A 23,696-nucleotide genomic window follows, 5' to 3' on the forward strand; every position below is an offset into this window, starting at 1 on the left:
CTTGAGAAGGAATTTTTCAACTTATGTTGTGTGTTTTAGATTTGTATTGGTCTCGTGCTTGCTTGCGTACATTTGTGCGTGCGTGTGCATGTTGGTCCAGAGACATTGTGCAGCTGTAACTGGTCTGTAACTGTCTCTCCTCTCCTTCTCCAGGGCTGGTTGTAGTAGTGTCAGTAACAGCAGCAAACCACAGTGATGGACTACAGACGGACAGACGCTAACCTCGACCTGCTATTCTCTCACAGACCCACTCTCCTCCTAACTGAGACCAGCTCCGCAGAATGCTGAGTCCTATTGTCCCCTATAGTAAGTACCCTACACTTATCCCCTATATTGTAGTACATACACTGCTTTTTGTGATACATGTCAATAGTAAGTACACGACATTCCCACCTGAGCAGACTAGACTTTGAATTCTCAGGTGTTCTTGGAAAATCTAGGTGTAGTGTACTCTCTGTACAGTAATTGTAAACAGAAGAGGAATCCACTGTACTATTACTGTAGCTAGGTATTAAAGGGTTTGAGTGTGTTGGCTCCAGCAACTGCCTGTACCTTCTAGTGCACTCTGAATGCACTCAGTGTTACTTTCCTGGCCACGGTCGGACATTGGCCCTGTCTTAACGTTCCATCACAAGGAGGAAAATAAGGAAAGGAAAGAGGAAGAGAGAGAAGAGGTTGAAGTGGTGATGGCTTTAGCAGCAGAAAGCCTGTGGTTCTGTCATTTCACAAACCTAATTTCACAAACCTCAGTCAGTCCTCCTCTGGTTCAGAGTTTAGGCTACCACAGTGGTCACTGCTGCCTCCCCCTCTCCCTCTATCTCTTCCCCTCCCTCTCTCTTCCTTTAACACTGACCTGATGACTGACGTGTCCATTTGGCAGGAGGTTAGGAAAGTGCAGCTCAGTTTCCACATCATTTTGTGGGCAATGGGCACATAGCCTGTCTTCCTACGGCAGCCTCTCTCAATAGCAAAGCTATGCTCACTGAGTATATACATAGTCAAAGCTTTCCTTAATCTCTCTCTCTCTCCCTCTCTACCTCTCTGTTTCTCTCTCTCTCTCTCTCTCGCTCTCACTCTCGCTCTCTCTCTCTCTCTCTGCCTCTGCTCTCTCACTCTCTCACTCTCTGTTTCCCTCCCCCTTTACATCTCTGCCTCTCAATCCAATTCAATTCAAATGGCTTGATTGGCATGGAAAACATGTGTTTACATTGCCAAAACAAGTGAAATAGATCAACAATAGTGAAATAAACTATAAAAATGAACAGTAAACATTAACAAAAGTTTCAAAGGAATAGAGACATTTCAAATGTCATATTATGGCCATGTGCAGTGTTATAATGATGTGCAAATAGTCTGTCTCTCTCTCTCTCTTCCTCTCTGCCTCTTCTCCTCTCTACCACTCTCCCTCCCTCTCTCTCTCTCTCTCCCTCTCTACTCTTCCGCCTCTCTGCCTCCCTGTCTCTCTGTCTCTCCACAACAGCATTGTTTGGCTGCCAGCATGGGGCTGCTGCTTCTCTCTGCATCTGAAGAGCTCCTTTTCTCCCTGCTCTTTAACTCAACCCAAAGGAGCTTTATTGGCATGACAGTCACAAGAAAAGAGGTCGAAATCGAACAAAATGGCCAATTTAAAAAGTATTACTTTCTAATAGCTTGAAATAAATCATTTTTATAGCGCTCTGGAGTATGTTGAGGAGCGGTAGTATTTATTGTGGTGTTTGTGGGAGTGTGGTGATAGGAATTTAACCTGGACAAACTTTGCAATTAGAGAAACTCAAGTATTTGTTGTGAAATTCCCAGTTTCTTGTTCTTTCTTCTAATTTTCTTGTCTACTAGCTATTTAACAGAATGTGACTGGCAGAATGGGTGTTGTATGTGGAGGATGAGGGTTGCAGTGGGTATCAAATCAAATCAAATCTAAGATAGAGGGGAGTGAGGCCTAAGAGGGTTTTATAAATAAGCATCAACCAGTGGGTCTTGCGCTAGGTATACAGAGATGACCAGTCTACAGAGGGGTATAGAGTGCAGTGATGTGTCCTATAAGGAAAATTGGTGGAAGATCTGATGGCCGAATGGTAAGGAACATCTAGCCTCTCGAGCGCACCCTTACCTGCCGATCTATAAATTACGTCTCCGTAATGGTCATCAGAATCAGGGTTTGTTTGGCAGCTGGGGTGAAAGAGGAGCGATTAAGATAGAGGAAGTCTGGATTTAACTTAGCCTGCAGCTTGGATATGTGCTGAGAGAAGGACAGTGTACCATCTAGCCATACTCCCAAGTACTTGTATGAGATGACTACCTCAAGCTCTAAACCCTCAGAGGTAGTAATCAGAGGGGCATTCTTCTTACCAAACCATATCACCTTTGTTTTGGAGGTGTTCGAACAAGGTTAAGGGCAGAGAAAGCTTGTTGGACACTAAGAATGCTTTGTTGTAGAGCATTTAACACAAAATCCTGGGAGGGACCAGCTGAGTATAAATGGATGAGAGAGCTTCCTACTGCCTGAGCTATGTTGTTGATGTAAATTGAGAAGAGTGTGGGGCCTAGGATCAAGCATCAGAACATGTAGATCCAAGAATGTCACAAACTACTGGTGGAGTATTTAGAATGCCTTCGAATTCCTTTTGACTATGGAACACTGCTTTCTTTTACTGGACTCATTCAACACACCAAATATTGGTATTTGTCTTAAATGGTCTCGGCTGGCTCTGCCTCTACACACACAATACAGGTTTTCTTGTAGTGTGACTGTAGAGCTTTAGGTCATTTATTAGAAGAGAAGCTCTGTTGTGCTGTGGTTGTGCCTGGTTTCCCTCCCTCCCTCCCTCCCTCCCTCCCTCTCTCTCCCTCCCTCTCTCTTTCTCTCTCTCCCTCCCTCCCTCCCTCCCTCCCTCCCTCCCTCCCTCCCTCCCTCCCTCCCTCCCTCCCTCTCTCTCTCTCTCTCTCTCTCTCTCTCTCTCTCTCTCTCTCTCTCTCTCTCTCTCTCTATTATTTTATTGACCGTTTCTTCATGATTCTTCAGGACACAGATATGAAGAGGAGGCTTAATGTATGTGGCGTACATGTGAACAATCTCGCCTGTATGTCGGAATTTTCTTGGTGGAGAAGACGGAACATTCCTACTTTCTAACGTTACTTCTGACTCCTAGCACTGGCATTTCAGCCTACTCTGTTTAGCATACACACACACACACACACACACACAGTCACACACACACCCTGTGCTACTCTTTGTGCCCATAGAGAGATTTCTTAGATCTATATAAACACACATGCATGCGCACACACACACACACACACACACACACACTGCACAAATGCAATCTTTCCTGATTGAGAATAGATATTTTATTCACCCTCTCTTTTCCCTCACATCGTCTCCGTGTGTCCGTCCGGCTGTGGTCCCTAACCCCTGGCTCTCTCTCCCCTGTCCAGGAGACCCCAAGCTGGGCATGGCAGCTAGGGCCGGACCTGAAGGAAACCTGAGAGAGATTCCAGGGGCCATGGATACTCCTGGAGGGATTTGGTGCAAAGAATCTGTAATCTGCACTTCAAACAGGCTCCTAAATCAGTCCCAGGCCGGCAACCCAGGAGTGCCCTAACTCTTGTTGCTGTGAGCCCCCACTGCTGTTGGTGAAGGGATACCTTTTCTTTTCAACCCACCGACACACATATGCCTGCCTGGCCTGACTCGGAGTAGATTAGAGCAGCTACTCAGATCCGGCAGATTTTATAGCTCTCCTTTCTGTGACCCCACTCTCTCTCTTTCCTCTCTCATGTTCTCATTTTGTTCTCTCTCTCCCGCTCTCATTCTCTCTCTCTCCCTCTCTCTCACTCTCTCGCTCTCATTTTCTCTCCCTCTCTAAGAACAACTTGACCCATGAAAGCTGGGCTGGCTTGAGTCATGAAGCCCCCCCCCCCCCCCCCCCCCCTCGAAGGACCAGGTTGGAGCATGGCTCCCACATGTATCTGCCTAGCACCCCTCTTACTCATTGCTCCCCAGGTCAGTCACTCTATAAAGCGAGTGTGTCAAACTGGTCCAAACAACATTATACGTTTGAAAGGAAGGCACATTTTGAAAATGGAAAGCACAGGAAAAGCACAAGTTTCTACTGGCATCTAGTGTAGTGAGGGGACCAGATTGTCTCCAGCATATATCTGTTCTGTCCGGGTTGGAGTAGCATAGAGAGTAGTGTATTGGATGGTGCAGTGAAGGGCCCCAGGAGACCCCTTGAATAAACACAGCGCCTGCTGAAGTTTCTGTGTGAATGAGAGGCTAGGATCATTAGTGAGGGGTGTGAATGGGCTCTAATTAGCCCCCAGTGCAAATCAAATCAAATTGTATTTGTCACATGCGCCGAATACAACAGGTGTAGACCTTACCGTGAAATGCTTACTTACAAGCCCTTCATCAACAATGCAGTTTTAAGAAAAATTAGTGTTAAGTAAAAAATAGATAAGTAAAAAATAAGAGCAGCAGTAAAATAACAGTAGCGAGGCTATATACATTTACATTTACGTCATTTAGCAGACGCTCTTATCCAGAGCGACTTACAAATTGGAATATACAGGGGGTACCGGTACAGAGTCAATGTGCGGGGGCACCGGTTAGTTGAGGTAATTGAGGTAATATGTACATGTAGGTAGAGTTAAAGTGACTATGCATAGATAATAAACAGAGAGTAGCAGCAGCGTAAAATAGGGGGTGGGGGTTACAATGCAAATAGTCCGGGTAGCCATTTGATTAGCTGTTCAGGAGTCTTATGGCTTGGGGGTAGAAGCTGTTAAGAATCCTTTTGGACCTAGACTTGGCACTCCGGTATCGCTTGCCGTGCGGTAGCAGAGAGAACAGTCTATGACTAGGGTGGCTGGAGTCTTTGACCATTTTTAGGGCCTTCCTCTGACACCGCCTGGTATAGAGGTCCTGGATGGCAGCAGTGTGTGTGTGTGTGCAGTCTTAAATGAGTGCTTACGTGCAAATATGTTTATATTTTGTTCTTGCATGCATACAAGTGTGTGTATGTCCAGAGATGGGGTAGGGGGTTGGGGTCCCTAGGCCCAGCTCAGCACAACCAGGCCTCTCTCTCCCTGGGTTCACCAGCTCATTATGGAGACCTTCGCTACCTTTAAGTGCCCAATTAAGAGGCACACACACTCACATCCACACAAGGGTTCTGAGGCAGCAGAATTCAACCTGAACAATGAGACTCACCGTCTTTCACAGTTCACACCATGGTGGCTAATTAGTAAATTACCTTACTTGAGAAATAACACATCTACCTTCATCATTATACAGTTAGCCAAAGCATACGTATCGTAAAACACACCACAACATCATTGAGTTGCTCCAATAACTGTGTAGTAACATTGTAATAACACTGGTAACAATGTTGTATTAACATTTGTGCAGTTACACAACAATATTTTATTGTGAGCATTTATGTTTTTTGTGTTGTGTGTGTGTGCTAACAAATCCCAGAGCTGTTATCCATGGTGTGAGAGAGAGAGAGAGAGAGAGAGAGAGAGAGAGAGAGAGAGTCTTACCAATAGGTTCAAGGTTTTCTGTTACTGTCTGACAAACTACAGAGGAGCAAGAGAGTGGTTAACTGGGATGTAAAGTTATTTGTAGATCAGTGATTTTATGAGGTCCGACTGATTCTCTTTGTGACACTGCCGTCCGGTGAAACATGGTTGTGGTTTGGTTGGTAGATTGGTGTTTTTATGGAGAACCATGGTTGTGGTTTGGTTGATAGATTGGTGTTTTTATGGCAGAGCCCCAGTATGCAGGAGAAGAACCACCTCAACCAGATAAGCATGTTGGATATTAGCGTCACAAATCAAACACAGGAGAGGGAGGAGAGAAAGGTACCAATAGTACTGAGGGATACGTCTGATAAACACATTCATAGGGTGGTTTCCTGGATTAAGAAGCAATTTACTGAATCTCCATCAAAAAAATTTGTCTAGGACTAGACTTTTTCCAGGAAACCACCCCTATAAATTCAGTCAGATTCTCAATTCTCAGAGAGCTCGATTGTTATTTTCTTGTTTACTTCCTTGTTTTGTTGTTCCTTGTATGTGAATTAGTATAAGTATTTTATAATACAGGTGAACCAGAACGGTGTTAATGAGAGGAACATTGTTTAACATTCCAGTAGAGAGACGCACGTTGGTGATTTATCAGTGCAAATACAGCCTCTCTCTCTCTCGCTCTCTCGCTCTCTCGCTCTCTCTCTCTCGCTCTCTCGCTCTCTCTCTCTCTCTCTCTCTCTCTCTCTCTCTCTCTCTCTCTCTCTCTCTCTCTCTTTCTTTCTCTCTCTCTCTCTCTCTCTCAATTTCAATTCATGGGGCTTTATTGGCATGTTTACATTGCCAAAGCAAGTGAAATAGATAATAAATAAAAGTGAAATAAACAATCAAAAATTAACAGTAAACATTACACTCACAAAAGTTCCAAAAGAATAAAGACATTTCAAATGTCATTATGTCTATATACAGTGTTGTAACAATGTGCAAATAGTTAAAGTAAAAAACGGAAAATAAATAAACATAAATATGAGTTGTATTTACAATGGTGTTTGTTTCTCTTATCTCATCTCATCTCTGTCCAAGTGATTTATATCTCCAGCACTCAGTTTGAGCTCAGAGCACCGGGCTTCAAAGGTTTTTAACATGACTGTTTCTGAAACAGATTGTCCAAATTTAATTCCACACATACTTCCACCGTGTGTTACAATCTGAATGAACTGGTCTGAACTCTTATCCCTCTGCAGTTTTCTGTTTGGGGCTGTGGGGGACAGGCTATAGCACTGAAACCTTTTAGGATAATTCAGATCGTCTCGAAACCTGTTTGAGCTGTGAATTCTTTCAGGGAATGTCTGTGTCTTCTGCTTGACAGACAGAAAGACAGACAGACAGACAGACAGACAGACAGTGGCAGTTTGAGGTCAATGATAGAAGGTGGAGGCACTTAGTTAACCTAGAATCTGCTTTATTACTGCACACATGCACTGTGTCTTTTCAATTCAGGTCTGAGAAGTGATCTATCAACCATGTTTGTGTGTTTTGAGGCTTAGGGTTGTCAAGGAGAGTAATCATGTTCAGACAGCCAATATAACACTTTGAGATTGTTAGGTAAACATGAATACACATGAGTACATCGTTTGTGAGAACATACACAAGCACATGTTTAGGAATCAATTCCACTCCTGGAGTACTGAGGAAGTAGCTAGTACATCAAAGAAAGATGCTGTCCATTTAATAAACAGTACTTCAACCCACAACTGAGTTTGTAGGGAGAGAGGCTTCATGCAGTCTGCAAACATTTTATTACGAGCAGCAATGAATGGCTTTTATAGATGCTGCTGACGTTTTATGTTGGGTCTTGTTTCTCCGGCCCTGGGTGGAGGGGTGGAGTATGTAGCTGGTTTACATGTTTTGCTGGGTTAGGTGGGGGTGGAGGTGGACTGTGTGGCTGTCTCTCCCTGAATACAGGCTGATTGGATTGATCCAGAGAGGGAGAATATCTCCCCTCCCCTCTCCATCCTCTCTCATCTATCTGTCTGCTTTAATAGGTACTCCGTCCCAGAAGGCTTGTTGCATCCATGTCAGTTTTGTTCCTCAGGGCAGAAAAACAACAGTGCGGCCAGGGGAGATGATTGGCGGAGGTGGAGAAGAGGGGGAGGAGAGGGGGGAGAAGAGGAGGAGAGGGGAGGAGAAGGGGGGAGACCCCCAGGGGAGCAGTGAAACAGCACCGGGGCCTTGGCCCATCCAGTACTAGGCTGTCTGCCAGGCTCACATTTCAACCTCTGCCTCAGAGAAAACCACAACACACTGACTGACAGTTCAGCTCTAGTCCACCCTAACGGCTCTAAATCTCCCAGTTTCACTCAGTCAACCTGAAAAGCAATTGTGCCATAGGAAACTGAGGAATACAAGTGAGTGAACGATTCGAAGCCAACACCAAATGTCTAGCAAACACTGCTCCTCAGCTCTTAAGTTAAAACCATCCTCCTCTCCTCTTCTCAAATGCCATAGCAAAGTGAGGAATACCACTGAACGGCTCAAAGCTACCTAACTACCCTAGCACTGCTCCTAAGCACTTGAGTTAAAACCCTCTCCTCCTCAGTGGCCTATGCAAAGTCCTATTAAAGAGCGGTCTGCCACCATCAAGCTCTCCTCTCCTCTACAAAAGGATGCAGCAGCAAACACACACAGGTCCCTCAATAAATCCCCGGTAGGGACAAAGGCTGTCAGAGGACTAGCTGCTGCTGCATAGATTCATACGATTTCCATAATTAGGCCTCAGGCAGCCAGCTGACAATAGGATCCTCTAGGCTTTGTCTCAGAGCCAACGGAATGGTCCGATAATGGACGGCACATACACAAGCTGGACTGCATGGCCGAGCGGCCAGAGAGGATGTTTGGTGGACGAGCAGCTCTCACAATGACTGAAGAGACTCGGAGACAGTGGGACTAGGACGGTCAGTAGGGAACATCTGTCACTCTCTCGCTTTCTCTCAGGGGCTGAGAGGACACGCATGCATATTCACACACGTAAACAAAGGCAAAAGCGCAAATACAATGTTATATTCTCTTTACAAGTTGACAATCAATGCATATTTGATGTGCAGTTCGGGAGAGTTGAACAGAGCACAGAGTTGGAAATACGAAGTCTTTAAATACTCTCCCATTCACAGAGTAAAGCAGATCTTTTCATTCAGTAAGCTTCCAAAACAACTGAAACTAAGAGAATCTCTCTGTTTCATAATATGTTATTACTGCCTATAACCTTTCTAAATGTGGGTTTTTACACATAATCCTGTGTGATTATGAACAGTTGACTGAGAGGTCTCTGTGCCTGAAGTACCACAGTACTACATTCCCCATAGAGATGCTGCTCTATAAACCACAATCCCACATAACTAGATATAATTACAGGATATTAAAGAGCAACTAGAGAGCAACACTGCCATAGTTTTCCACTGTGGATGAACAACACCGCTATGTGCACTACGTGTGAACTCTATGCTGTACATAGTGAATTATTATCAAGTGTTGAAGTAAGCTTTTGAGAACACATCCCCTCCACTGGCTACAACGGCGCCACTGTAATGAGTGTGGCTTACTCAGTTGTTCAAAAGCGCATATCAGACCGAGAGCCTAATGCTTCGTTCTTAGGTAGTTCTTTATTCGTTTTAGTTTAGAAAACGATCTCTCCGCAGAAGCGACAGTTATAGGGATGGTTAAAAACAGCTTGATTGCCATAGCAACATCAGGCAAACTGGGCAGAAGGGAGTGGTGCTTCAAATACACCAGTTCTGCAACATCTTTAATTGAGCCTCTCACATTCTCCTTAATTGCAACTCATTATTAAGAAGATGTTCTTAATGTTTTGTACACTCAGTGTATAACGCACAATGTCTCAGGAAAGACTGTCTGGGTTGTAAATACTCTTCACCTGGACCTACAGGCCATGGTGAAAACATTTGCACACAAAAATGCAAGGTGATGCAGTCGCTTACTGTAGCCTTTACATAGAAAAAGAAAGAGAAAGAAAGAGAAAAAGACAGACAGAGAGAGAAGCAGCAAGGTGGACCAGGGGAGTCTCTCAAGTTGGATTGAATTTAATTTACTTTGATTGCAGCCCATTTGTGTAGGTTATTAGCCAGACAAAACCTGCTGAGTTCAACAATAAATAGTGGCTAAATTTATCTTCATGCCTCATGAAGACAACTTGTTTCCTTATTGTTAGGCTATTTGATGTATAATTTTTACAAAAAGTGTATCAATAGCAGCTAAGTAGCAACTAAATAGAGTATATATCTATACTGTAGATCAGTGGTCACCAACCTTTTCTGAGTCAAGATCACTTTCTGAGTCCAAAATCAAGCCGAGATCTACCTCTCAGATCATTTTTAAAACATGAATAAAAAAACATAAGCCTATGCAACATTAACCTATTCAAAACAGTACTGTAGCAATGAGGTTTGTGCAGTAGGCTTAAGGCCCAATACATTATCATTGCAAATTGGCTATGCTTGAATGCTGCCCTGCCAATGTTCTTCTCAGACCATTTTTAAATTATATTTTAAAATTGTAGGTATATGATCACACTGGTAATATATCATCTGTTGTATTACTTGTGAGGCACAGCTGAGTGAGCATAATAATTTGCTTTTTTTATTTTATTGGACTGATGGCCTGCATCTGATTGTCAGTCAGTCTGCGGGGAGGGAGGGAGAGCAGCGGTGAGGTTGCCTCTCAACCAGCTCACCATCCCTCCGCTGAGAAAACGGGAGCTCTGCTACCCGACCCATGCCCGACGGGCCCCGACATTGTACATTGGGTTAGGGCCGGGTAAGGCCTGTTTTTTCATCAATAACTAGGGTACGGGTAGGGCTCGGGTATCACTAAATTGATCACTAACATTTTGAAGCTGAACCATTTGCTCGTGCCCTGCTGCGCAGTACAATCATATCTGGCTAAGATCATAACATGGTGTCGGATGTGCTTCAACCTCATCAAATATATGACAGGAGAGATTCTTTCAAAAAAATTAGTTTAGAGTGACGAAAAGTAGCTATCTGCTCTCTTATGTCTCTTCATTCCTTGAGCAGAGAGAGCCAGAGATACTTTTGAGGAGATGGGAAACTCAGTTGGAATCGTATTAACGGCCATTGTGTACGTTGACCATGTCACGTAATAGTCCGCGCGGTGCATTCTGGGCGATTCTGGGACAAGTAGAGCTCTCCTTCAAGGAGTGAATGGGAGTCAATTGGGCGCTAGCTCAAAAACCCAACATTAGGCATGAATTTCATCAACAAGAAGTACAACCTTACAAATATTTTCTGAGACGTCAGATAATTAATTTGCTATCTGTAATATTGTATAGCTTTGGAATCGTGACATTATGTACTTTCGAGGAAAATAGGCACGTTTCTCGACTCATAATCTGTCTTTGAGAAGGGACTGCATGACGATTAGCTTAGCAACCGCGTGACGCATCATGACAGCGTGAACGCGATTGTTCAACATTCTGCTGGGTGGGGCGTTATGGGTTCCTCCATTGATTGCCCAATGGGATTCCTATCTCCTCTTTTCTCTAATATCTCTAGCAGAGCAGCCTAAGCAGAGCCATGACTATGGATACACAAACTCAGAGCCTCCATGAGCAGTGTGCATGCAGAGCGAGCTGCGCATAGGGAGTGATCAAGTGACAGAGAGGAGCAGCTAATGGATTTACTAATGGAGGAAATTATTTCAGATTTCGTGTTTCAGGCAGGGCCTTAAATTTGGCAGAAGCAATCAGGACTGGGTAGGGTCTGAACGTTGCGGGCATGCCTGTGCAGGGCTCTATTCCAGCTGATGGCGAAACTCAAGTCGCACTGCATTGTTTCTGCCTCATGCACCAATTCTTGCTGTTACTCCTATTAAAAAAAGACACAAGCCGCTAATAATAACAATGCAAGCTTATCGAAACACTTTGCTATACTCATTCATTGCAGCTGCAGTGCTGGTTGTAGAGTGAGTGGAAGTAAGGAGAATGCCCATTTTATGGCTTATACAAGTGTTGAACAGTGTTGACAGTGTTGAATAACAACTTAAACATGAACTTACGTATAAAAACAGCAGCTCTCTTTGCTCTCTAATGATTGAGTCTATCTCTAGTCATGGTTTTAAAAGTTTTGAAATCTCATAGTATCAACTTTGCTGTGCGCTCAATGCTTATTTTGACAGCCTATGGCCTGAGGAAACTGTGCAGACACGTGTGATCTGAGCTATCTGATTGGCCAGCGATAGGCCTATAGGTGCACATGATTTACCCTCTGAGCCTGCCGGGTATGCAGAGTTCTACCTTCAGACACATGCCTTCCCAGGGCTAGGGCTGCTGAATCAAGTGCACCTACTGTACCACCAACTGCGTGAAACGACCCAAATAAATAGGAACGCAAGGCTTTATCGTTGTAGTTTTTTTACAGAAATGTTCGGTGATCGACTACAAATGCCTTGGAGATCGCGATCGACAGGTCGGTGACCACTGCTGTAGATTGTAGGCTACCCTTCGTAATGAAACAATCCATAGTAAGCTAGTGTTTTGAGGGTGGACTGACTGTTTTATTTGGCATTAATAGACTGGTTTTACACACAACAACTTTCTATCCAAGCTGGGAGAGAGCGCAAGGACGGCTCAGGTCATGCAGGTTCAGGTAGGACTATACAGGACAGTTGTATCTTTTTGTAAAAATCAGTTGGTTGCTGATTAGTATGCTTTTGTATCAAAAGTTAGAATTTCCTACTTTAATTACTGAAGAAGTAATTACATTAATGGCAGCCTTGCGACACCGTGTATAGCTTTGTGAAATGTTAGGCTTAACATGAGAACATTTCGACTAAATAGGCCTACCAATAAACATTTATCCATTAGCTAAAGCAAAGCTATAGGCTACATGCCCTGGCACCACAGAAAGCCTATCATCGATAGGCAGCCGCATAGACATGTCACAATTTCAGCACCATGGACAGCGAGCGGTAGTCTCTATTTTGTGAGTGGCTGTCTGGCTGATGCATTAGATTATTTATTTATTTATTTATTTGAATTGTGGGGGGACTCCGACCATATTGGGGGGTCCAGAGAAACTGGGTTACGCCAGTGATCGCATCATTAAGAAAAGAGGGAAAGAGTTTTTTTCTAATTTGAGAAATAAACTGCGCTAGTGAGTCAGATTTTCAGAATAATTTCACCCAACCTGTACCATATGTTCCAGGTTTCCCTGGAACAGGGTCCGTCTGTATAGCTCTTGGCATACTGCTCCGATGATGGAGTGGCCAGCAGTTAGCCCCCCCTGGATACCTCAATGAGTCCTCTAACATCCTAATGTCCTACTGTTCGCCCTCCTCCGTCCTCTTTGGGTCCTCACGCCTGCTGTCCAGTCCCTCCCTCCCCCTTCCTGCCTCTGTCCGCTGCAGGTTTTATGAGATCCCCTGGGCTTCCATCTGTCTCTGTCACACACTGGCTCCATTATTGGGCCTTACGCTGCTCACAAACTGCCTGCTGCTGCAGATGGGCACGGACTGGCCTGCAGGACATGGAGCTAAGTCTCTCTGTAGCAACGCTCTCTCTCTCTTTCTCTCTCTTTCTCTTTGTTTTCTCTCTCTCTTTCTCTCTGTCTCTCTCTCCAACCTGCTGGACAATGACTTCTATGTCAAACCACAGAAATATGTGGTCAGCTGGCTGGGTGTGGAGAGGAGAATGTCCAAATGTCTGACGCATGTTTCCTAAAAAGACCAGTGTGTCCTAGTAGAGGTTGTTAATGTTTCTGGAAGGACCGCAGTGTGTGGCAAGCTTAGGGGACTGATTACATTAACTGGTGTGGACGTTGGGAACTTAAGGCAGTCAGTGGATTTGAATATGAAGGACTTCATAATCCAACAACCATCTGCTCTGCTGCTCTGATCTGATGGGACTGAATTAATAGGCAGGCTGTAATCTGAAGAAAACACATGGAGAAGCTGGAGGGAGGTTTGAGGTTTCCAGGGGGGGAAGAGAGAGGGAGAAAGAGGCCAAAGTTCAGTAGTTGAGGAAAGCAGCACAGAGAGAATTAGCGGTTTGATTTAAATGGTCAGACAGAGGAATGACTCATGGATCATCAAGCAGCTAGGCTTCTCTCTATTGCTGAAGGGAGACTATGACTGCATCCCAAATGGCAGCCTATATAGTGCACTACTCTTATGGGCCCAAAAGTACTGCGCTAGAAAGGGAATGGGGAGGGTGCCATCTGGGGCGGAAACTAGAAGAGGCCAGGCTAGTAATAATGACAGCTTCTTGTTCTTTATTCCTTTACTTTACTCCTCCTCTCCTCCTCTCCTCCACTCCTCTGCCTGTTCTGCCTGTTCTGCCTGTCTATAGTTCTAGTCCTCCACTCCTCTGCCTGTTCTGCCTGGCTATAGTTCTAGTCCTCCTCTCCTCTGCCTGTTCTGCCTGGCTATAGTTCTAGTCCTCCTCTCCTCCTCTCCTCTGCCTGTTCTGCCTGGCTATAGTTATAGTCCTCCTCTCCTCTGCCTGTTCTGCCTGGCTATAGTTATAGTCCTCCTCTCCTCCTCTCCTCTGCCTGTTCTGCCTGGCTATAGTTCTAGTCCTCCTCTCCTCCTCTCCTCTGCCTGTTCTGCCTGGCTATAGTTCTAGTCCTCCTCTCCTCCTCTCCTCTGCCTGTTCTGCCTGGCTATAGTTCTAGTCCTCCTCTCCTCCTCTCCTCTGCCTGTTCTGCCTGGCTATAGTTCTAGTCCTCCACTCCTCCTCTCCTCCTCTCCTCTGCCTGTTCTGCCTGGCTATAGTTCTAGTCCTCCTCTCCTCTGCCTGTTCTGCATGGCTATATTTCTAGTCCTCCTCTCCTCTGCCTGTTCTGCCTGGCTATAGTTCTAGTCCTCCTCTCCTCTGCCTGTTCTGCCTGTTCTGCCTGGCTATAGTTCTAGTCCTCCTCTCCTCTGCCTGTTCTGCCTGGCTATAGTTCTAGTCCTCCTCTCCTCTGCCTGTTCTGCCTGGCTATAGTTCTAGTCCTCCTCTCCTCTGCCTGTTCTGCCTGGCTATAGTTCTAGTCCTCCTCTCCTCCTCTCCTCCTCTCCTCTGCCTGTTCTGCCTGGCTATAGTTCTAGTCCTCCTCTCCTCCTCTCCTCCTCTCCTCTGCCTGTTCTGCCTGGCTATAGTTATAGTCCTCCTCTCCTCCTCTCCTCCTCTCCTCTGCCTGTTCTGCCTGGCTATAGTTCTAGTCCTCCTCTCCTCCTCTCCTCTGCCTGTTCTGCCTGGCTATAGTTCTAGTCCTCCTCTCCTCCTCTCCTCTGCCTGTTCTGCCAGGCTATAGTTCTAGTCCTCCTCTCCTCCTCTCCTCTGCCTGTTCTACCTGGCTATAGTTATAGTCCTCCTCTCCTCTGCCTGTTCTGCCTGGCTATAGTTCTAGTCCTCCTCTCCTCTGCCTGTTCTGCCTGTTCTGCCTGGCTATAGTTATAGTCCTCCTCTCCTCTTCCTGTTCTGCCTGTTCTGCCTGGCTATAGTTATAGTCCTCCACTCCTCTGCCTGTTCTGCCTGGCTATAGTTATAGTCCTCCACGCCTCTGCCTGTTCTGCCTGTTCTGCCTGGCTATAGTTATAGTCCTCCACGCCTCTGCCTGTTCTGCCTGTTCTGCCTGGCTATAGTTCTAGTCCTCCACTCCTCATCTCCTCTGCCTGTTCTGCCTGTTCTGCCTGGCTATAGTTCAAGTCCTCCACTCCTCCTCTCCTCTGCCTGTTCTGCCTGGCTATAGTTCTAGTCCTCCTCTCCTCCTCTCCTCTGCCTGTTCTAGTCCTCCACTCCTCCTCTCCTCTGCCTGTTCTGCCTGTTCTGCCTGGCTATAGTTCTAGTCCTCCACTCCCCAGGCCAAATCGTGACAGTTCAATAATGCCAAACTATTCCTGGAATGTCAAGCTAATGCCTCAGCAAGAAGTAGCCTGTGTCAGTATTTATGAAACGGCTGATTCTACTAACATCAGTTGTTTTTTCCCTTTGCATTCTTCCATATGCTCCCCCTCTCCCTTTTTTGATGGTCTTCTGTCCGTATGTCCTCTCAGTGTATAGAACAGGCATGATCAATCAGAGACTCCCTGCATTGTGCTACACGCGCACGAACGAACACACACACAGAAACACACATATAGAGGAACAGCGCCAGCTAGAGTCAGCCAAAGTACAGAGTAACAGACAGGACCAGGCATTCCACTCTCCCAATGTTCCATGGGAGGCTGCAGATGAATAGCACACTATTCTGTGATTCCAAACCCACCCAACCCCTCCTCCTTTCTCCTCTCTCCACAACACTGTCCAGTGTCCATTCTCTCCTTCCCTCCATCCCTCTTCCCCCTCTCTCCACACCACTGTCCAGCATTCAACTCCTCCCTCCCCCCCCCCCCCCCCCCCCCCCTTTCTCTGTCCAGCCGGCCAGGGGTCTGTTTTGGAGCGATGGTGTGCGCAAGGGGGTTGGTTTGGGGTGAAGGAGTGGGAGGGGGCAGGGGGTGGGGTGACACCATGCAGCAGGGAGATAACAATAGGTCATCTGGGAGTGCTGATGGTGCAGGGAGTAGTAGTATAACCTTATCACTACTATCACCATCAACCTACTAACACAGCCTGGGAAACAGCTCCATCCAATTCCTCCTGGCCCCTTACCTTTCTTGTACCACACTCTCTCTCCATCTCTCTCTCTCTCTCTCTCTCTCTCTCTCTCTCTCTCTCTCTCTCTCTCTCTCTCTCTCTCTCTCTCTCTCTCTCTCTCTCTCTCTCTCTCTCTCTCTCTCTCTCTCTCTCTCTCTCTCTCTCTCTCTCTCTCTCTCTCTCTCTCTCTCTCTCTCTCCATCCCTTTCCCCTTTCTCCCCCCCCCCCCTTCTCTGGGTAATACGAGCTCCTTCTGTTGCCATGCATGAGGGTAACACTAAAACACAATCCACTACCAGCAGGAGAAACAGGAGAAAGTCATTCCCACAAACAGCCTCTCTGATAAGAGGTGTTCTGGCCATGTGTCACTGTGGACACAGTAGTAGCAAAGAGGAAAAGAGGCTGAGGAAAAAGAGAGGCTTGATAAAAGGAGTGATGAAAGGCCTCAGACCATCATCGCCTCTTTAACAATAAAACCTCAGACCTGTCCTTTTAGACTTACAATGTTAAAAGACAAGCGAGGTTGCAGGACAGTTTCCTATCATAATATCTGTGAGTAGAAGAGAATAGGCTTCTATAGCATTTCAATCAGTGGAGGCTCCTCAGAGGAGGAAGGGGTGGACCATAGAAAGTTATAATTTTTTGACAAAACTATACTAAATATACTCACATGTCACCAAATGCTTGATTAAAACACATTGTTTTGCAATGAATGTCTACAGTAGCCTCAACAGCACTCTGTAGGGTAGCACCATGGTGTAGCCGGAGGACAGCTAGCTTCCGTCCTCCTCTGGGTACATTGACTTCAGTACAAAACCTAGGAGGCTCATGGTTCTCACCCCCTTCCATAGACTTACACAGATAATGAATCTAGTACTGAAAGCATAAGCCACAGCTAGCTAGCACTGCAGTGCATAAAATGTGGTGAGTAGTTGACTCAAAGAGAGAGAAAGACAATAGTTGAACAGTTTTGAACAAATACATTTCTTCCAAAATGAAGGAGAAGCAAGAGAGAGTTAGAGAGAGAGAGAGAGAGATTTCTTCATTTTTGTCACTTTCAGTTTCAGTTACTTAGCTAGCAAATGCAGCTATCTAGTTTAGCTTACTCAAACACCCTGCTCAAACAGAGGGATGCTATGTTAGGCTATGACTATTCAACACAACACTGGAACAGAAGAAGGTAGGGAAGCGCTGCTAAGGTACACAATAGTAGATTTTAGTAGACAGAAGGTGCTCTTTTGTAAAAGGGGTAAATTGGTCAGTAAAAAGAAAGGAGGACCAAGGCACTCTTCATATAATTAATTAAAATGCCTTTATTTGTATGGCATGTTCAATGGAAAGTTTAAAAACACTGGAACTCTTCCAAGTCAAGGTAAGCTTTTTGTTTTACTAATTTATTGTGCTACACTGTAACATTACTGCATGATTGTAGCGGATTTACTAACGTGTTAGTTCTATTAGCTATGTTGACTATGACGTTACTTTAGCTAATATGGTGACAATGATGTAGGCTGTGTGTAGCGGTTGTGATATGGTTTGGCTTAGTATTATATTTTTCGCCTGGTCACATACTGCTGATGTGTTGTGCATTGAAGTCCACAAGCAAAGGGAAAAGGTAAGCGGAGGAGAGCGCATAGATGCGAGAAGGAATACATTGTGGCTGCTATGAAAGTGAACTGTGTTTACGCGTGATCAGGGGTGTATTCATTCCGCCGATTCTGTTGAAAAACGGTTCTTAAACAGAAGCAAACGGAACGAAATGGGGATGAACATACCTGAATTTGTCCAATACAAACTCTTGTTTGCAACAGCTGGACTAATTTTACACCCTAGATCAGCTAGATGCAGGCAAGAGTGTGCATGCAGTATTGAATGTGTCACTGTCTTTCCATGTGTCACTGTCTGTCAACTCAAATTTTTCTCTCGGCCTGTGTGCACCTATGTTGTAAACTGTCATTCATAGGCTAGGTTGTAGCAACCTCATGATGGGTATAGGGAAAATGTGAGTATCATGTAGTAGCCTAAACCTATCGCTGTTACATTGAACTGGGTGATTGGAATATGATTGACAGTCATCCAATATGCTGTAATAGAAATAAGGCCATGCTCATGAAAAAAGAAAATCGTCCTCCCTCATCTTAAACGGCACCGACCGCCACTGGTTTCAACACATTTGTTGTTCTATGTTGTCTCGTATATTTCCTGGTTTCTGTCTCTGTCTCCTCCAGGCTTGTGTAAGATGCACTGGAACCACTGTCCTAAACAGAACCTTACAACCTGGTGTCTCTCTCTCTCTGTTTCCTCTCCTCCAGGCCTGTATAAGATGCACTGGAATCCGGAGCATGCCCAGTCCCTCAGCCAGTGGCCTGAGCAGCACCTGGATGTGTCCTCCACCACCTCCTCGCCGGCCCACAAGTCCGAGCTGTACGCCGCTGGCCGCGCCCACGGCAGAGGAGGATCCACCCACGGCTACGCCTGGGCCAATGACGACATTGGTGCCCTAACCGCCTCCAACCTGCTGAAGAGCTATGCAGAGAAGTACTCTGGTGTTCTAGACTCGCCCTACGACCTTCCACCGGGGCCCGCTGTAAGGGCCTACCCAGAGCCAGGGGCCTTCGGAGGCCTCAACGGCCTCAAGACTGAGCTGGAGCCCTGGCCCCTGAGCCACAGCGCGGATGGGCCCTACCCCGTGTCCCTGGATGGACTGTCGGGCCCCAAGGCCGGGGCCACATCAGCAGGGCCCCCAGGGGCCAGCAGTGTATCAGGGGTCAACAGTAACCTCTCAGATTCTGGTTATAGTGGAAGCAGCTCCTGCTCTGGGTCTCGCTCCGGTGACTACAACCCCCCCAGCTACAACGGTACCTACCTCTCGTCTGGGTACTGCCCCGGGCCCCTGCCTGGCTCAGCACTTCCCCCCGCCTCCCTCCACCACCCCCTCCAGCCCACTCCCACCCTGGTGCCCAGCTACTCCCCTTCCACCCAAGTTTACAACTACCCGCCAAGCAGCTACCCCCACCAGCCCAGCCTGGCCCCCGCTTACAGCCACCCTTCTGCAGGGTACTTACCCTCCGGGCTGGCCGCCCCTACTCCTCTCCCCTCCCGGCCCACCGTGGTTGGGGGTAGCTACAGCTACCAGGAGTCCGGAGGTGGGTTGAAGAGGAAGGCATTTGACATGTCATTGGAAGAGGAGGAGGGGGAAGGTTCTCGATACAGGAAGTATTCAGGCTACGACCCAATGAAGCCCGGAGGAGGAGGGGACTCTCTCTCTCCCTACAGCGTGGGGGATAAAGGAAACAACAGATTCACCACAGGCAGCACAGATTCCCTGGCTTTTAAGCCCAGTAAACCCTCCTCCCAGCCCCTGGTGTCCCCTCCCTATAGGGTGACTGTAGCAGGGGAGAACAGCCCGCCAGCAGGGATGACTGGGAAGAATGGAGGAGGAGGAGGAGGAGGGTCAGAGAACCAGGGCTTCTCCCAGCAGCAACATCAGCAGCACCGCTCCTCCCAGGCCCACAACCACAAATGCCCCTCCCTCCACGGCCAGGGCCAGCCTGGGTCTGGACCAGGGGAGACGGCCAGCCTGAAGAGCCCAGACCCCAGGGTTCTGGATCTAATCAACGGGGAGGTGCTGGACTGCAGCCCGGCCCTTCTATGGGGGGAGCTGGCTGGGCTGACCCACGTCAAGGCTGCCCTGGAGGAGGAGCTGTTGTGGCCCTGTCTAAGGCCCAGCCCCGCCATCCTCCCCCCAGCCACCGTGCTGCTGTTCGGCCCACGGGGTAGCGGGAAGACCACCCTGGCCCGCTCCATGGCTGCCCAGCTGGGGGCCTCCTTCTATAGGCTCAGCGGGGCCATGTTAGCTTCTAAAGGCAAGGCGGATGCCGAGGGGATCCTGGGGGCCACGCTGCAGGTGGCAGGGGCGAGACAGCCCTCTGTTGTGCTGCTCAGTGAAGTGGAGGCTCTGGAGGATGAGGAGGGGCTGAGGCAGGTGTTGCTATCCGCCCTGGAGAAGGCCCAGATGGGGTTAGGGTCGGCGGGGGGAGCCCCTGGGCTGGTGATCGTGGTGTGTGCCACTGGCAGGCCAGACCTGCTCCAGGATGCGGTGCATCGGAGCTTCGCCAAGCACTACCACGTGGGCCTGCCGGACGCGGGGATGCGGAGACGGGTGCTGCTGCAGGCGCTAGTACCCCAGGGATGTTCTCTCAGTGACAGGGAGCTGGGGGCTGTACTGCAGCGGTCAGAGGGCTTCTCTGTGTGGGAGCTGCTGCAGCTCTGTCAGCAGGCCCTATCATCAGCATCCTCCTCGGGCCCCCAGGGGCCCCTACACGGCCTTTCAGGACAGGCTACGGGGCCCCCAGCCCTCAAAGACTTTGAGAACGCCTTCTGCAAGGTGCGTCCGCAGTCACACAACACCCCGAAAGAACTGGACACTTGTATGGAGTGGAGCAAGGTGTACAGCCACTGAGAAGGAAGCGAGACAGCCACTGTATGTAATGTAATGTAGGGGACTGTGAATCTTAACCCTGTCTTCACTTTTGACATGATGACAAGTCTTGGGAATGTTTTTTTTTTTTTTTTTTTTTGTAATTACTTATTATTATGCAGCCAAAATAGTTTGATTGTCAAGATTGAAGGTTTGGGAGAGCTGAGAAGCAGATTTAAATTAGTTTTACCTGGTTAGCATGCCATGGTGTGCTGTTTTTGCTATTAAATATAAATATACTTTATTTTTCCCAAAGAAAAAGATAGATGAGGCCTTTGTGGACGGGGCAGTGTATTACAATAGTAGTTTAACCTATGTGGTGGGATAACTGCAGCATTGGAGATTACTTCTCAAAGGTTCAAATCCTAACTTGAGATCCATGTGTATAACTTGTCTCTCAAATCTTCTTGACATCAATGCATGAATCACGCGAAAGTCGAGTTGAGTGCAACGTGCATCTCTAGTCAGTTAGGATTCCACCCAAAGATCCAGATTTTTCATGTTCCAGGACATAAATCAGTAATGTGTTGTCAAGGTGATGTAGTCCAAGATGATGGATCATCAGGGTCATTAGGAACAACCTGGACTTGTCCAATAAGAAACACATTTTTTTGCTTTCCGTTGCAAAACAGATTGAAATGGGGCAGGACTACCAGGACTTGTCCAATATGAAACACCAATTTTCGTTTTTCGTCGCAAAACATTTTCAAACATTTGTTCCCTAATGAACATGATCCAGGGATTGTTTGAGAGATACCGCTGTCGACTGACTGCTACTCTCAGGACCCTATTTATTACCAGTTTTAGTTTTCATTGGTCATTTGGTGTGTGAAAACAGCTTAGAATCTTTTTGAACAACTATATCGTTTTTTTTTTACCAAAAATTATCAACAATACCTCATTGTCTCTTAGCATTATGGGTTATTAACTTAAAACACAACTTTTAGCTTCTCACCAAAATCATGACAATTACTGTAAACTATTGTCATTGTGCTGAAATAATTAAACAAAAAGCATCATCATCATTTGATCTGGTCTTATAGTGATCACTTTGAATTAATATTCCCTCTTTCCCCTATAGTACAGTATCACCTCATTCATAGCTGTTTTGGAGACAAAACCACTACAATAGCTCATCAATTGTGTACATCCTGAATGGTACTGTACATACAAAAAAATTAAACGTTAATATGCAACTTTTACAAAAGCGTTGAAATGGAACATAAAGGTCATGAGACTGGGTTGTGGTTGAATATACAACACTATCATTCAAAGCCATGAGCATAACATCCACATATATTTGAACTGTGGTTTATCACACATTCCTCATTTAGTGCAGTTTTTCCTGAGAACGCTGCTTTAATACAGCCCTATAACACAGACAAGCACAGCAAGGCAAGATGGCGGCTCCTTTGATGTCTGTTTGTCTCTTTCACCTATCTGCTTGTTTTATTAGTATGTATGTATGTAGTCTTGTTTGAAATGCTCAGGAAGAATTTCTTTACCTCAAAAATAGAAAATAAAGAATGTATGTAATCTTCAGTCTTAGTGGAGAGAGGGGAGGAAGAGGTTGATGAGAAAGAGGAGAACAGACCTCACACAGTCCTGTTGTATACACACTGCAGCTGTCTGTGCTATGCCTCGGGGGAGAAACTTGAAAATGCTACAAAGAGTAACATTGAATGTAATTCAGGTATTTCAAAGGATATTTGATCCCATCAAATCCATGTTTTTATTATTATATATGAATACATAAATACAAAAAAATCGTATCCTTTTATTTTTAATGTAGATGTTTTTGGTGGAATGATGGTTGTCTTTATGAAGTGTTATGTAGAACACAGAAAATATTCATTTTTTGCTGGACAAACTGTTTACAAATCAACTCAAAGCATTGTGAGTTAACATGTCCTATTCATGCATTAATGTTACTCTTAATTGATATCTATTAATAAAAGGTGCACATTTATGTGCAATATATTGTTAATCAGTATTATGCATTATGTACAATACAATACAATCCTAGATATAACATGACAATCCAGAGGAAATCATACACACAGGGTTGTGCTATCGCTACTACTCTGTTTAACAACAGCCTGGAAAAATGTTGTCATTCAGTTCAGCTGCAGGTACTGCGATGAGGTCATGTTTATTGGACTGTTACCATGGCGTGTAGACTGGAGGTTACACTGGAGGATGATGTAATCTTCTTCTTCTTCCTCTTCCTCTGACTCTCTTTATCTCTCACCATCTCTCTCTCGCTCCCCTTCTCTTTACCTCTCTTTATCTGTACCCAATGCAGTCATTATAGAGGTAGTATCGTCCCTATAGCCCTAGCTGCTGGCCCCAGTGACCATGTGGCTGGCCCCCCTCTGCCCTCTCCCTCCATCCCTTCCCTCCTCCTCTCCTCCTCCTTTTGGAGTGGCATTGCTCTGATTGATGTCCAGCAACCTAATATCACCACTTTGGCCTCTCTCCAGTCTCCCCTGTACAGCTGGTGGCTTCAGTCATGCCATACAGCCGGGTCAAACACACTGACCCCAAGGTTGAGGCACATATCGTAAAAGAAGTGCACTATAAAGGGAATAGGGTGCCATTTGGGACGCATGATAGATCTACGAAACTGAAAATACATCTTCAAACTAAGCATGAGAAATAAGCCTTAGGGAGCCTCTGAGAGATGGGTTTAAATATGTAATCATTTATGTGTAATAACATTAAGATACATAATTGATAAGGATCATTAGAGGCAGTTATAATTAGTTTTCAGATAGAGGTGTTACATATCAGGCAGCGGCTGGGGTTTGAGGCAAATTGTCGTAGTTTATAAAAGTCATGGGAGTTTAGTTCATGAAAAGCAGCCGATATCAATACTATCATTAGTTAATGTGATTAATAAAAAATCTTTTAGCTATTTCCCCGAGCTCAAATTCCCCAAAATCGTCCATGTTTGTCAAATATGTAGATTCAGAAAAACATACTCATTTTGTTCATTATTCTGTCAGTTGTTGTTTTGTTGTTTTTCGTTGATGGATT

General features: G+C 45.9%; 1 protein-coding gene across 1 annotated transcript; it reads left to right on the forward strand.

Annotated features, from left to right (window-relative positions):
- Window positions 1-281: 281 nt before the first annotated feature.
- On the forward strand, window positions 282-20,639 carry fignl2 (fidgetin like 2; the record flags this gene model as incomplete). The annotated part of the gene is made up of 2 exons (XM_084187843.1): window positions 282-306; window positions 18,490-20,639. The coding sequence occupies 2 exons, from the start codon at window positions 282-284 to the stop codon at window positions 20,637-20,639; spliced, it is 2,175 nt and encodes a 724-aa protein (XP_084043969.1).
- Window positions 20,640-23,696: the final 3,057 nt, after the last annotated feature.

The sequence above is a fragment of the Coregonus lavaretus genome (assembly GCF_964263955.1).
Source record: "Coregonus lavaretus genome assembly, chromosome: 22".
In the NCBI taxonomy this organism is placed as follows: Eukaryota; Metazoa; Chordata; class Actinopteri; order Salmoniformes; family Salmonidae; genus Coregonus; species Coregonus lavaretus.